This window comes from Petromyzon marinus, unplaced genomic scaffold (genome assembly GCF_048934315.1).
Source record: "Petromyzon marinus isolate PM22_M1 ecotype Great Lakes invasive population unplaced genomic scaffold, UKy_Petmar_22M1.pri1.0 PM_G_Scaffold_101, whole genome shotgun sequence".
NCBI classification, from domain to species: Eukaryota; Metazoa; Chordata; class Hyperoartia; order Petromyzontiformes; family Petromyzontidae; genus Petromyzon; species Petromyzon marinus.
In genome coordinates this window covers 228,648-243,523 of record NW_027422653.1, presented here as the reverse complement: position 1 = coordinate 243,523, position 14,876 = coordinate 228,648, and the positions used below count along the sequence as shown (strand labels likewise).

The window sequence follows — 14,876 nt, the reverse complement described above, 5'->3', positions numbered from 1 at the left end:
TTTCCCTCACTGTAAACCCCAATGATCCGATCGAAATGAGGGATTTTGATCGGATCATTGGGGGGCCACGTGTCACCACCACCCCCCCCCCCCCCCAAACAGTCATGAGCAGCACCTCCCCACACGCCCTGCCACCAAGAAAAATGTTTCACGTACGAGAGTGAAACTGATATTTTCATTCTCAGCTGGAATTTAGCCAAATGCAATACGCTTGAGAAACCTGGTTTAAAATCACAAGCAAGTTGCCTGAATTTCAAACCCATGGTCTCAGCGGTACAGCTCGGTGCTCTTGACAGGCTGAGCCAACCGGTCACTTCATCGCAAGCAACCGGAAGCATCAAGGTTGTCAATGCCGTGTGCGTCGTCCTAATGGGGAGCGGCAGTGTGGTGGCTTGCAATGCTGTGTTGCGAACCCAGTGAACAGAGTTCAATTCCTCCCCACTCACGACCAATAATGGTGCCGAATATTTAAACCGCTTTCCATGGGTCGGTATGGCTTTAAATGAGTACCTGGTGCAGTGTGATCGTGGTGGTGGTTGTGATGGTGGTGATGATCATGGTTGTGATGGTGGTGGTGATGGTGTCTCTATGGGTCTCTGTGAGTCCCTGAGCCTCTATGGGTGTCTACGAGTCTCAGTCACTCTGGGTGTATATGGGTCTCTATGAGTCTCTACGGGTCTGTACGGGTCTCTGTGTGTCCCTGTGGGTCTCTATGAGTCTCTGTGTCTGTTGGTCTCTGTGTATCTCAGTGTGTCTCTGTGGGTGTCTCTGGGTCTCTGTGTGTCTCTGTCGGTCTCTCTGAGTCTCTGTGGGTCTCTGTGTGTCTCTGTCAGAATCTATGTTTCCCTGTGGGTCTCTGTGGGTCTCTGGTGGCCCGGCCTGCTGTTGGCCACCCACTGCTCGTGTGCTGTGCCAGCCTTCATAGACGCTGTTACTCGCCAACAGCAATTTCCTCAACAGTCTGTTATTCAAGTTTCATTTCAAGTTTTCATGTATTAGGTATAGCCCTGTGACATTGGAATCAATAGTGGTCACCCACCTAAGTTCATTATGAATGTGGGAGCATTATACGCATTAGTTCGCTATCACGACATACAGTACCCTGGTGTCTACAAACTAAGTTGTCTCTGTGGTAGTAGTTACATTGGAGAAACCAAACGCCATGTCTCGGACCGCATTCGTGAACACAAAGCAGACCTTAAACACGGTAGGACCAACACCTCGGCCATGGCAGATCACTGTTATAATTCAGTAGGCTCACATTACATTGACTTCTCCAAGACAGAGGTTCTTTGCAATCCATCTGGCTACCATGAGAGATTTGTTCATGAGGCTATCCACATATACAAACACAGAGACACTTTCAACCGAGAAAATGGACTCTGGCTTAGCAATCATTGGAAGGATTTGATAAACCATTTCAGGTCTTAATTGATTGTTCACGCTTACGGTGGCTTTCAGACAGCATAAATTAATTTTTCGTCTCCCCCCTCCTCTTTTCAGAACATAGATGGACTCTTGATTTAAAGCTTTCGTGACTGCAGTAATTCATATTCTTAGCTCTTTCGGTAAAGTCACGTTGAAGGGAAACAATAAAACAATAAAATATATATATAACACAATATATATTTTATTATTCTTAGTTTTTTCGGTAAAGTCACGTTGAAGAGAAACAACAAAATAACAAAATATATATAAAACAATAAAAAAAATCTCACGACGTTTCGACCATAACTCAAACGGTCATCATAATTTATAAATAAATGTGCCGTTTAAAAATAAATTTATGCAAACCAACACACCTGATGATGACCGTTTGAGTTATGGTCGAAACGTCGTGAGAATTTTTTATTGTTTTATATATATTTTGTTATTTTGTTGTTTCTCTTCAACGTGACTTTACCGAAAAAACTAAGAATATGAATTACTGCAGTCACGAAAGCTTTAGATCAAAATATATTTTATTGTTTCCCTTCAACGTGACTTTACCGAAAGAGCTAAGAATATGAATTACTGCAGTAAGGAAAGCTTTAAATCAAAACATCAACAGGCTGATGTGCCACATCTCCTCCTTCAAGAAGTCTCACAGCCCTGCGATGTTGTGTCCACACAACCCAAACTACGGAGTGCCTGGTGGTAAACCGCTGTGCTGTAGCCTGCGCCCCTCCAGTGGAGGAGGAACAGTAAAACCTCGCTGATGCTCTCCTGAAGCACTCCTGTGCGCAACAATCATTGAGACTAGTTGCACGTGCATCGATTGTAAAACCCCGTTCCGTTTCAGGAAGTGGGGACAGTTGGTGCCGTGTGCTCGTTTCACGTCGGGGTGCCACTAAAGGCGCAGGTCCCACTCCTGAGTGATCGGTTACGCGACGCTCTTTTGCACGAATAATCAATCTCTTGCAATTTTATTTAATTATTTAAATCTTTCGTGACTGCGGCGATTCATATTCTTTGTTCTTTCGGTAAAGTCACCACGTAGAAGGGAAACAATTAAATAATAATAAAAATATATAAAACAATAAAATTCTTACGACGTTTCGACCGCAACACAAGCAATCATCGTCAGGTGTGAAAACCACAGCAAGAACATTTAACTCGTAATCTCGTAGTCACTTACGTGTTAATATCGCCTGATGATGTCACTTACATGTTAATATCGCCTGATGATGTCACTTCCCTCTTAATGTCGCCTAATGATGTCACTTCCCTCTTAATGTTGACTGATGATGTCACTTCCCTCTTAATGTCGCCTGATGATGTCACTTACCTCTTAATGTCGCCTAATGATGTCACTTCCCTGTTAATATCGCCTGATGATGTCACTTCCCTCTTATTGATGCCTATTGATGTCACTTCCCCTCTCAATGTCACCTGATGATGTCACTTCCGTCTAAATGTCGCCTGATGTCACTTCCTTCTTAATGTCGCCTGATGATGTCACTTCCTGCTTAATGTCACCTCATGATGTCACTTCCCTCTTAATGTCACCTGATGATGTCACTTCCCTCGCATTCAATGCAAACATGTCCAGGGCCCCGAGCCCCCCACCTCCGTCTGAAATGTCCAATGCGCCCATCGCAGAAAGCTGGTGCTACACACAGGTAACTTGTTCCCCTGTGGCCAATCACATTCAACGGGTCTCCGTCTTGTGCCGGTCAAAGTATGCGCATGGCTAATGCATTTAACTTTTACACGTTTTTTGTTAATTGCAAAGCCATCCAAAATGGTTTCATAATTATGTGTAAGTGCAATTATGGATTATCATTGTACAGGCTATTTTTGTACATCAGATTGCAAAGTTCATAGAATTGCACTAACAACATTATACTAGATAATTGTCTCTGATTTTGACTGGTAGTGTATTTTTACAAAAGGGGCAGCAGTTTTTATCAAATAAAAAAAATAAAAAGGGCTTTTATTGCACACTCTAATCTATGACATGTTGAGACTTGTGTTAACGCTGTGCAGTAATGAACATGCAAGGTAATCCCAGAACACTAATAAGACCCTTTCATTTACAGTAATGTTTCTTTCCTTATAGACAGTTTGTGTTTTTGAGCACAATATTCAGATGTGTGGGTGAAATACTTCAGGGTTTGTCAATGGTCATGTATTTATGGTAATGAATGAGCTTTATAGCTGTTATGTGCTCGTGTATTTCAGGTTAAGGTGGTAAAGTTCTCTTATATGTGGACCATCAACAATTTCAGCTTCTGTCTTGAAGAAATGGGCCAAGTTCTCAAGAGTTCTACATTTTCAGCAGGCACCAATGATACATTGAAATGGTACAGTAAATTCTGGCTATTTTATGACATTAAAAAAAATCACAATGCTCACGGAGGTGCTTTACTAGAACAATTTTGCATAGTGCATGTTTTAGTTCATACTATATTGTTTTAGTAATGTAGTCTGCGCGTACATACACACCTAATATTAACGACCATGTCTTGTTCATATGTTCAATCAGGTGCCTACGCATAAACCCCGAGGGTTTTGACGAAGAGAGCAAAGATTACCTATCGTTGTACTTGTTATTGGTCAGCTGTCCCAAGAGTGAAGTCTACGCCAAGTTCAAGATTTCTATTCTTAATGCCAAGGGAGAGGAAACCAAGGCTATGGGTGAAACTACTTGTATTAAAGTATCAATTCACGTCATATGTGTATTTGGTAACAGGATTATATCATAATCAGCCATTATTTATCGACTGCTTGAAACATTGTATAAACCTTACGAACACCATCCCTCATCCTTCACATGAGCTGATCTAATATCTCCTTGTCTACGTTTGACATCGTCTTGAGCATGTACTCTACTTTTCTTCCCATTCGACCACTAGTCTCATCCATCAACCATCCCATTTAGCGATGTGTCCTGTCCAAGCCCAATCTATATTTACAACAGTCAATATGATGTCTCTAATTTGCCGTTTTGATTTGACCAACGTGTTCCTCTTTCAGTTTCTCACTGTAATTCTCAACATACTTCTCTCCACGCTTTGTGTACTTTGTAGTTTTATTCCATTTGTCAGTGTTTCTATTTGTAATCAGTGTTTCATAGTAGGTAATATGCACTAGATTGGAATCTTTCATCCTGTAGCACATTGCAACTTTTCATTATCAAATTCATATTCCAAAAGTGATCTTGATCCTGTTCCACCTTCAGGAGTTTCCATTATGCATATTTTTTGTGTTTTCCATGATATTGACCCTCCAATAATAATTTTATTTTGCTTAGTGTACCTGGACATTGTCATTCACGGACATTTCTTTTCCTAGTTTTACAATCTTCACCATGTGTTATTCCATTGTAATTTATCAAGTGACGGCTTTATTTTTTCTGCTTGCACTCACTGTTTATTACAACTTCATTATTTTTGTTTGTATTCTCATCCATTTTTTTATTCATTTCTGGTGGTTTTACAAAGGTTGGCATTTTCATCCCATTTCACACTTCTCCTTTACCTTGCTTTAGTGGTTCATATTGTTTGTTTTATAATTGCCTTATTACTTTCAGGATACTCTTTCAATGCGCGATAACTATTTTAAGTGATGACATCCATACATTTACTGTGCTTTGCTAAGGCTATTAACATTTCTCTGAGAGTCTAAATCTATCTTTTTGTTTTAAACTTTCATGTTTTTTTCTTAGTATTTGCTTTGGTGTTGTCTTTGGTAATGTTAACATGTAACTCACGTCACACAACCATGTTTACAAAGACAAGCATTATTAATACACAAACACATTCACCTAATCCATATGAACTATATCTTCATACACTTAAATCCAGGTCTGATTTTCATCTACCTTGAAGTTAAAAGCTAAACTGAACTATTTTTATTTTACCAGGCAAGGCCCACTGAGCTACAGTGTGGGAAAAAAGTATTTGATGCCCTGCTGATTTTATACGTTTGCCCACTAACAAAGAAATGATCAGTCTATAATTTTCATGGTAGGTTTATTTGAACAGTGAGAGACAGAATAACAACAACAAAATCCAGAAAAACGCATGTCAAAAATTGTATAAATTGATTGGCATTTTAATGAGGGAAATAAGTATTTGACTCCCTCTCAATCAGAAAGATTTCTGGCTCCCAGGTGTCTTTTATACAGGTAACGAGCTGAGATTAGGAGCACACTCTTAAAGGGAGTGCTCCTAATCTCAGCTTACCTGTATAACAGACACCTTTCCACAGAAGCAATCAATCAGATTCCAAACTCTCCACCATGGCCAAGACCAAAGAGCTCTCCAAGGATGGCAGGGACAAGATTGTAGACCTACACATGGCTGGAATGGGCTACAAGACCATTGCCAAGCAGCTTGGTGAGAAGGTGACAACAGTTGGTGCGATTATTCGCAAATGGAAGAAACACAAAAGAACTGTCAATCTCCCTCGGTCTGGGGCCCCATGCAAGATCTCACCTCGTGGGGTTGCAATGATCATGAGAACGGTGAGGAATCAGCCCAGAACTACACAGGAGGATCTTGTCAATGATCTCAATGCAGCTGGGACCATAGCCACCAAGAAAACAATTGGTAACACACTACGCCGTGAAGGACTGAAATCCTGCAGCGCCCGCAAGGTCCCCCTGCTCAAGAAAGCACATATACATGCCCGTCTGAAGCTTGCCAATGAACATCTGAGTGATTCAGAGGACAACTGGGTGAAAGTGTTGTGGTCAGATGAGACCAAAATGGACCTCTTTGGCATCAACTCAACTCGCCGTGTTTGGAGGAGGAGGAATGCTGCCTATGATGCCAAAAACACCATCCCCACTGTCAAACATGGAGGTGGAAACATTATGCTTTGGGGGTGTTTTTCTGCTAAGGGGACGGGACAACTTCACCGCATCAAAGGGAAAATGGACGGGGCCATGTGAGAACCTCCTTCCCTCAGCCAGGGCATTGAAAATGGGTCGTGTATGGGTATTCCAGCATGACAATAACCCAAAACACACGGCCAAGGCAACAAAGGAGTGGCTCAAGAAAAAGCACATTAAGGTCCTGGAGTGGCCTAGCCAGTCTCCAGACCTTAATCCCATAGAAAATATGTGGAGGGAGCTGAAGGTTCGAGTTGCCAAACGTCAGCCTCGAAACCTTAATGACTTGGAGAAGATCTGCAAAGAGGAGTGGGACAAAATCCCTCCTGAGATGTGTGCAAACCAGGTGGCCAACTACAAGAAACGTCTGACCTCTGTGATTGCCAACAAGGGTTTTGCCACCAAGTACTAGGTCATGTTTTGCAGAGGGGTAAAATATTTATTTCCCTCATTAAAATGCAAATCAATTTATAACATTTTTGACATGCGTTTTTCTGGATTTTGTTGTTATTCTGTCTCTCACTGTTCAAATAAACCTTATCATTAAAATGATAGACTGATCATTTCTTTGTCAGTGGGCAAACGTACAAAATCAGCAGGGGATCAAATACTTTTTTTTCCTCACTGTACATAGCTCTTTTTCAGAAGTGCCCTGGCCACAAACAATAGCCTAACGAGATGGCTTATTGTGTGGAAATGCATAGCAGCCAAATACTCTGGATTTTTATAAATATGGAGGGAAAAACCGGAAGACCTGGATAAAAATACATGCAAGCACAAGGAGAACATGCAGACTCCAAATATACAGGCATCAGGGTTGAGATCGAACCCATGACCTATATACCAGGCAAGGTAGTTGACTGCCACCGTGGCGCAGGGCTTTAGAATACATTGCTATCTTTACATTTTGAAAATATAATGAAGTTTTTTTCCCATTACATGAAATTACCACAGTTTATTGTAAGAACTGGTGAGTATTGTTTGAAACCTATTTTTTTACAGAGACCCCGCGAGCATACCGCTTTGTCCAAGGAAAAGACTGGGGATTTAAAAAAATTCATTCGAAGAGATTTTTTGCTTGATGAATCTAATAGCTTGCTTCCAGATAACAAACTGACACTCTTTGGTGAAGTAAGTATGACATGCTGCGGCTAATGTGTAATTTTCTATTTTAGTCATTACAATTGCACAGTTGGAGTCAATATTCTACTTAATTGAAGATTGTAATAATTACTTTCCCTGTTCCATACAAGGAAATTGTTAACATGAGTTTTCCAAGCACTTTTTTCCTCCACTGGTGCTAGAGTTAACATAGCACAACAATTAAATAATCAAGCGTAATTTTTTTTAGGTTTTCTCCCTCTGGATAGTGTTTATATTTATACCTTGACATTTTTATAAACTAGAATGTCAGGTATTACATAAAGTGTTTTGTTTAAATGTCGCCACATGAATTCCTTTTCCTATTCTCGGACATCAGCCAGTTTGATGTAAATGTTTATTGTCCTTGGGGGGGTCCTTTTAATCACCAGATTAAATTTTTTTACCTTTAAAATCCTTTACAAAATACAAGCATTTTTGATAATGAAAGGAAGCACATCAAGGAGGGCTGTTCACTTCCTCTGTTGTTGTGCAGAACCCATAATTAGGGGCCTCACTACCTGTTGAAACTGTTTATACAGTGTAAAATAACTTGACAAAAATATAGAATGAAAATTGATTAATATGAAAAACATTTCACGGACCACTATTTTGGCATTATTCACAACACTTGTTCTGATATAGGATGTTTGTGCAGATTTGCTTGCTTGATTGAACCAAAGCCTACATCTTCATGCAAAATGTGAAGTTAAGTGAGGATTTGTAAAAAAAAATCATCAAATGCCTTCTCAAAGCTGGTTGATGTTTATGCAGGTTAGTGTGGGGCAGGATTCCGTGAACATTTCTGGTCAATCCAGCATGAGTACATTCAAAGTACCAGATTGCCGGCTGGCAGTTGACTTCGGGGAGATCTGGGACAATTCCCGCTTCACTGACTGCCTGCTTCGTGTTGGTGGCCAGGAGTTTAAAGCCCACAAGGCCGTATTGGCAGGTCTGTGCCACAACAAGCAACACATGCGTCGTTTAGTGTACAATAGAACCATATAATTAATGATACTGTAATTAGTTTGGGGTAATCAACTACAGCCATTTCCTGTTTTACACTGAATTTTATTAACTACCACTGGCAAATGCTTACGTCAATTTGTAATGCTTTTTGTTAAAGGATACATCAGTAAATATGTGTAATGAATTCAACTGAGTCACAGACGCACTTCTTCAACCAACACACGGGGTACTACCCCTTAACACATGAACAACCTATGGTGGTGGACCACCAGGCTATCTACACTATTTACACGGGAATTAGCTACGGCGGACCGGACCCACGTGTTGGTGACTCTTGTAGGACGTATATTCTTCAGGATGAACAACAGCAGCCGGTCCCTCTCAGGGACCCGGCTTTTATCCTCTGTGGCGAGGGTGGCTCCGCCCTTGGCCACGGCCACCTTCTGGAATCCTCTAGCGGGTTCCCGGCCCTGACACGTGACCACCCCTAGCCCCCACCTGGGGGCCCTGTGTACACTTTACCGGTCACGTGTCCTTCGTGGTCAAGTGCCATGGCCCTTGGTAACCCCATTCCCATGGCCAGCACTCTCACACCCTATCCTGTAGGGGTCGGCACCGCACGCAGAGCGTGGTGCCACTCAGCACTGTCAGACAGCACTCACCATGCCCCTCTCGGGCCGGTACTGCACCCACATCCACGTGGTGCCCGCGATGTTAATACATCGCACGCCGTGCCTCTCTGTAGCCGGCATTACACAGTGACATTTGCGATGTCACTACATATATATAAATGTAATATTGTATTGTGTGAGAGATAAACATATTTAATAATCCTGTTGCTAAAGTTTTTATTCCGTTTTTATTTACTTCACTATATCATCGTTGTGCAGGAATTCATTTTTCACAATGTAGTTATTGTGTAGGTTTTGAGCCTCTAATTTGGACATTTATTTGTGTCCATGTTTTACAAATCTGTAATGGATATGCCATATGAAATAAAATATGGATCTGGATTTTACCTCTTTTGTATCTAGATTATTTGATCTCTAGATATAAAATCTAAATGTGTCTGTACCACATTCCGGTGTTTTTCCAATTCACTGTACAGTAAAACCTTGAATTGCGAGTAACTTGGTCTGCAAGTGTTTTGCAAGACGAGCAAATTTTTTAAATAAATATTAATTTGATAAACGAGTGAGGTTTTGCAATACGAGTCGTACGTATACGCTTTGTCTGCCGAGCGTCACGTGATCACAACTGATATACGAGTGCTTTGATATACGAGTGCTTTGGATTACAAACACGTTTCCGGAACAAATTATTCTCGCAATCCAAGGTTTTACTCTATTTGTTAACAGTTGCTTTACCTTTTTCAGGTCGGTCACTTGTTTTTAATGCTATGTTTGAACATGAAATGGAAGAGAGCAAAAAGGTATCTTTAAATGCAATCTTAATACAGCACATTAATACTGTGATCATACATTTCCAAGGTGCATTTGTCACAATGGATCGGTTGATAAGTATCTCTTGAGAGTGCTGTCAAATGTTGAACTATTACCCTAGTAACTCTTTTGGCGCATTGCACATTTATTATCAAAAAGTATTCATTCCGAGGGAATGTTAGATTGTATTTTATAGCTATTTTATATTCAACATTTCACAGAAGGCCATTGCATGTGTGTCAAGAATGGATTTATTACGCGCAATAAATAGTCATCGGCAAGTTGAATACAACTTGAATGGAGCCACTTTACATGTGTTGTGTAGATATAAAGGATGTTTATTTTATTTAATTTAATGCTATATTTTCGTCTCCCAATATATGCCGAAGTTAATTTGAATATATTGTGTTGCTACCTTGCAGAATCGAGTGGAGATTAATGATGTGGAGCCTGACGTGTTCAAGGAAATGATGAGTTTTGTCTATACGGGAAGGGCTCCAAACCTGGAGAAGATGGCTGATGAGCTGCTGGCCGCTGCTGACAAGGTTACACGCTTAAAATATTAACATGAGATCGCACCACCTTGTGATGAATCGGTATGCAGTTGTAGGTCGCAAGTGAAATTAAAACAGCATTTAGGTATTTTCTAAAGCCCGTGTCACAAATAATATGAATAGCAAATGTATATGATGTAGACGTTCACATTCGTGCTTTCAGGTTTTGGAATTGATGTCCTGGGAGATGATTGAATTTTCAACAAAAAATATAAATTGTCATGCAATTTCACGATTGAATTGAATGTCAAACTGGTATTAGTCCATGCTAGAGGCTAGTACGTGTGCATTGAAGTGCATTCACATGCAGCATTTTTATCCTAAGTGCAACCATTTGGCTGTGTGTTCTTGTTTTGAGGGTTTTTTGTTAATCACATTAACAATTGATACAATTAGTAATAAAATAAAGGGAAGTGTTTTAAAAGATTGTTTGATGTGGCATGGCTGTATAGAAATAAATTGGAACAAATATACTTTTATTAAGGAAACGGATATCCTGCTGTTCCTGAAGATCTGCCAGATAATCAGTTAAGAGTCATTACTCTCCCTTCTGGAACATCATATTCAATAGTTCCTAAAGCGATTGTAATGAAATAAGAATACAAATCGTATAAAGTCGCATGTTCAAGCTTTGTTCATTAAAGTTTAATATTCTGCTAGAGTTGAAATATGGTGGCTTGCAGTTGCATTGTTTATCAGCTTAACAACCAAACTTTTTAAGCTCTTGGAAAACAACATCTCACCTCCTTTGTAATTTGCATGACTTTGTAACCAATATAATAAAGTTTAGGACAAGGACCCCTAATTATAGTAGAGATCAATAAATACATGACTTAAAACATAAATATGCTGAAAGGTTGATGCCATGTTTTAAGAAAATTCTCAAACATTTGACTGCTGTATACTGCGTTTATAAAGTAGTTCATGGGGTGAGGGAATGTTATACAAGCGAAATAGGTAGAGAAAATAGTGTTCTTAATACTGAAATTGCACTTTGTTTTTACTTTTCTCAAGTATGCATTAGAGAGGTTGAAGGTGATGTGCGAGGAGGCACTATGCACAAACTTGTCGGTGGAAAATGTTGCAGAGACTTTGATCTTGGCCGATTTGCACAGTGCAGAGCAGTTGAAGGCCCGGGCCATTGACTTCATAATAAACAGGCAAGTCTAGTGAGAGTGTGACTGTCACTGAGCTGCGTAACATTGATGATGCTTACATGGCAATTTGCATTACAGTCCCTTTTAATGGAGACTAACCGTTTGCCCCAATCCTTATAGACACTGCTTATTAGGAGCTCGCTTAACCCTGACTTGTACTTGCAGTCATGCGATGGACGTAATGGAGACGGCGGGCTGAAAGTCCATGGTTCTGTCTCGCCCTCACCTGGTTGCGGATGCTTTCCGTGCCTTGGCCACGGCCCAGTCTCCACAGCTGGGACCTCCATGCAAGCGTCTCAAACAGACTTAACGGTGGCAGGCAAAGAACATCTATGACCAGGAAAACTTGGGCTGCACGGTGCGGTTATTTACCTGTGGCCTCCATGCAAACAACCGTGAAGACTTTGCATCAGACTACCAACTTTCCTCTGCTTTGAAAATAATGTTAATTTAAGCAAATTTGTTTACTTTCACAAAAAGGTGGCCAAATTAACTTTACCATGTAATATAGTGCTACATCTATACATCTACAACTCTATAAACAAGTACATATGTAGAAAAAATGGAAAACTACAACCTAATAAACACCACGACATATCCCAATTGAGAGAGTGTAAAATAAAACGTTCGATGTGATTGTCCCTAGGTGGTAGGACAATTTGGTTCAATTGTTTAGTTAAGCAAAAACAGAATGGTCTAAAACCCTGCAATGTCTACCTTAACATGAAGGATGAGTATTCGTCCAGTGTCTGTGTACTCAAGGTTACAGATAGTGGTATAGGGAACAACCAGTTCTGAAAGATAAGAATGTGCCAAGCCATATAAGGCCTTAATTCAAGAGGTAAACTTTTCAGATTGATTTTTCATTGCACAGACAGCTTATGCATTGACTAGAACAGGAGTACTATGATTGCCGAGTTTGAAGACTGACAAAGATAATATTGCAGTCGTGTATCCTGCGTATAACAAAGCATGGATGGAGTGCTCGGTGTAAGAAAAGGCAAGGCACAGCATCAATTTGGTCACGTTACGCAGTTGATAACTTCACTTTTTTGCTTGTATGGGCTTTCATGTATGACCCAAAGATTTTTGACTTACAACAAAAGTAAATCTTACTTCCATCAATTTAGTAGTTTGTTTTCACGGAAACAAGATGTGCTGTTTTCTAAGTTTTGTTTCGTATTATATTGTAATGATTTGTTTTTATTATAAATTTAATCTATTACCAACTCGTAGCATCATGTCAACCCAGAGTTTTACGTGATTGGAAGGACCATAATTTTTGCATCAGCGCTGTTTTACGTAACCTCTCACTTAAAATTAAATTGTACATAAAATTGCATAAGCTTTGAAGGATTACACACATAGATTTGGAAGCACAGATTTAAATAATATTCAAAGCTGCAGGATATAATATGAAAGTACAACAAATGAGCAGTGTCATGGATTTGAGTCGATTTGAAGAATATTACAATCTAATGCAATGTGTTGGGATATGAACAAATGCAAACGACGAGAATGTTGGAGGTTTTTTTACGTGTTAAACGTACAAAACAAGTTGGATAATACATGCAAAATTAAGGATAGCCAGTGTTGTAAGCAGTCTATTTATTTTGTTATTTGTTTAATATTTTAGTTTCGTCCTTATATATATTTGATGCTAAAGATGTATATGGTACATTGCACTCTACCTATTCAATTAAAAACTGATTAGGTGATTCGGGGAAGTTATTTGTTGTCATGGTGAGAGTTAAAGCATTGAAATCTGATTGGGGTTCTAATCTGCAGCAAGTCTATGCTGTCATAAGTGAGTGTGACAAAAAAGCTTAGCAGAGTGCAGCCAGTGCAGTGCGGTGGACTAATTGACCTCTGAAATGTATCAGGCAGTTACCGATAATGTACTCTTCAAATTGTTGCCTTGTATGACTTCCGAAATTGAAAACACTTTGCGCCAAATGTAAATGTTTATTGGAAAATGGATATACTGTAACTGCCAAAAAATATATATAATTGCAGAAATAATAATATGGTCTTTGTAAAAAGTGTGTGTTTTGAAAAAGTGTGATTGCATGCAAGACAGTTTTGGGTTCTTCCCACGAGTTTTTTTGCATATTCAGAGATGAAAAATGTTAATTGGTTAAATTAAATTTTTTTGCTACAATTGTAATACAAAAATATAAACTTGAAGCTAGAAATGCTTTATAGTGCCCCAATGTTTGACCTTTTTATCTTTTTCCATTACAGATAATACTGTTTTGGATGTAATATAAATGTTTTGTAAGGCCCTTTTACAATGAATTGTCAGCAGATGATTGGAATTGCAAAATGAACCATTCTTGTATATTACGTGTTTTCTAAATTGATTTGCATTATAAATGGCAATATAAACCCTTTTCATGTGGTAAATATATTACCGTTATCTGATCTCTTCTAGAAATCAGTATTTGGATATAAGAAAAAAAGCTGCTTTTAGCTCTGCACCACTTATTCCACATTTTTTTCATTAAAATTGTTTTTGATAATGTTAATATTTTCATTTATGACATTTTGCAGTGTTACACTTTTTTTCGGTAAAGTCTCGTCGAAAGAAATTACTACACGACTTTACCCGAAAGAACCAAAGAGTCATTCCTGCAGTCACGAAAGCTTTGAATCTATTTTGCTGTGTATTTAAAAGTTGAATAAACATTAATGTACCTGGAAATATGTCCAGTTTAAGTTGTCATGTTCTTTACTCTGGGAATGTTACAGATATGTGGATATGTCAAATTTCAATTGACACCCAACAACAACATTTTAACAAGTTGTATTTTGGAGCCTTGCCACTTTTAAAGGCATGTTTACCATGTGTTGATAAACAGTTCACTGGAGAATTGTAATGTGTTCACTGTTCATCATTTACAGCGTTTTGTCAACCCACTGCTTAAACGAAGGCCTCACCACACCATGTCGGTCATTCTTCACCCACTGATGTTAACTGTGGCTGGGAATTTAACTGGTTGTTTCGTCAGTTTCCTAGTGCCACCACTCCATTCAATTACATCCTGTTTAATGTGTATTATTATAAGTGGCATTCTTACTCTTTGGTTCTATTCGGTAAAGTCACGTAGGTAAAAAAATTAAAACAAAAATCACGACGTTTCGGCCACAACACAAGCGGCCTTCATCAGGTGAAGGGACCAACCTGTCCAGCGGGCAGCGTTGGAGTGAAGAAAGCCAAGCGCTGGTCGCCTCCCTTTAAGCTGTGAGGGGGCAAACAGCAAACGCTCTGACAAAGGAAATTAGCATGAAATGC

General features: G+C 39.5%; 1 protein-coding gene across 2 annotated transcripts; it reads left to right on the top strand.

Moving 5' to 3' along the window:
• Window positions 1-2,987: 2,987 nt before the first annotated feature.
• LOC142908806 (speckle-type POZ protein-like) lies at window positions 2,988-14,460 on the top strand. Of its 2 annotated transcripts, XM_076059421.1 has the most exons (9): window positions 2,988-3,101; window positions 3,664-3,785; window positions 3,968-4,119; window positions 7,322-7,450; window positions 8,234-8,411; window positions 9,805-9,860; window positions 10,293-10,415; window positions 11,439-11,584; window positions 11,747-14,460. In XM_076059421.1, exons 3-9 carry the CDS (start codon window positions 4,090-4,092, stop codon window positions 11,778-11,780), a joined length of 696 nt encoding a protein of 231 aa, XP_075915536.1. In that variant the 5' UTR covers window positions 2,988-3,101; window positions 3,664-3,785; window positions 3,968-4,089; the 3' UTR covers window positions 11,781-14,460. The 2 variants fall into 2 exon arrangements, 1 of the variants encoding a protein (XP_075915536.1); XR_012932002.1 differs by lacking the exon at window positions 9,805-9,860.
• The last annotated feature ends 416 nt before the right edge of the window (window positions 14,461-14,876 follow it).

Coding starts and splice junctions, on each gene's coding strand:
- LOC142908806 (XM_076059421.1), top strand. CDS start 4,090: ATGCCAAGGGAGAGGAAACCAAGGCTATGG. Junction 4,120..7,321: donor AGAGGAAACCAAGGCTATGG/GTGAAACTACTT, acceptor ATTTTTTTACAG/AGACCCCGCGAGCATACCGC. Junction 7,451..8,233: donor AACTGACACTCTTTGGTGAA/GTAAGTATGACA, acceptor ATGTTTATGCAG/GTTAGTGTGGGGCAGGATTC.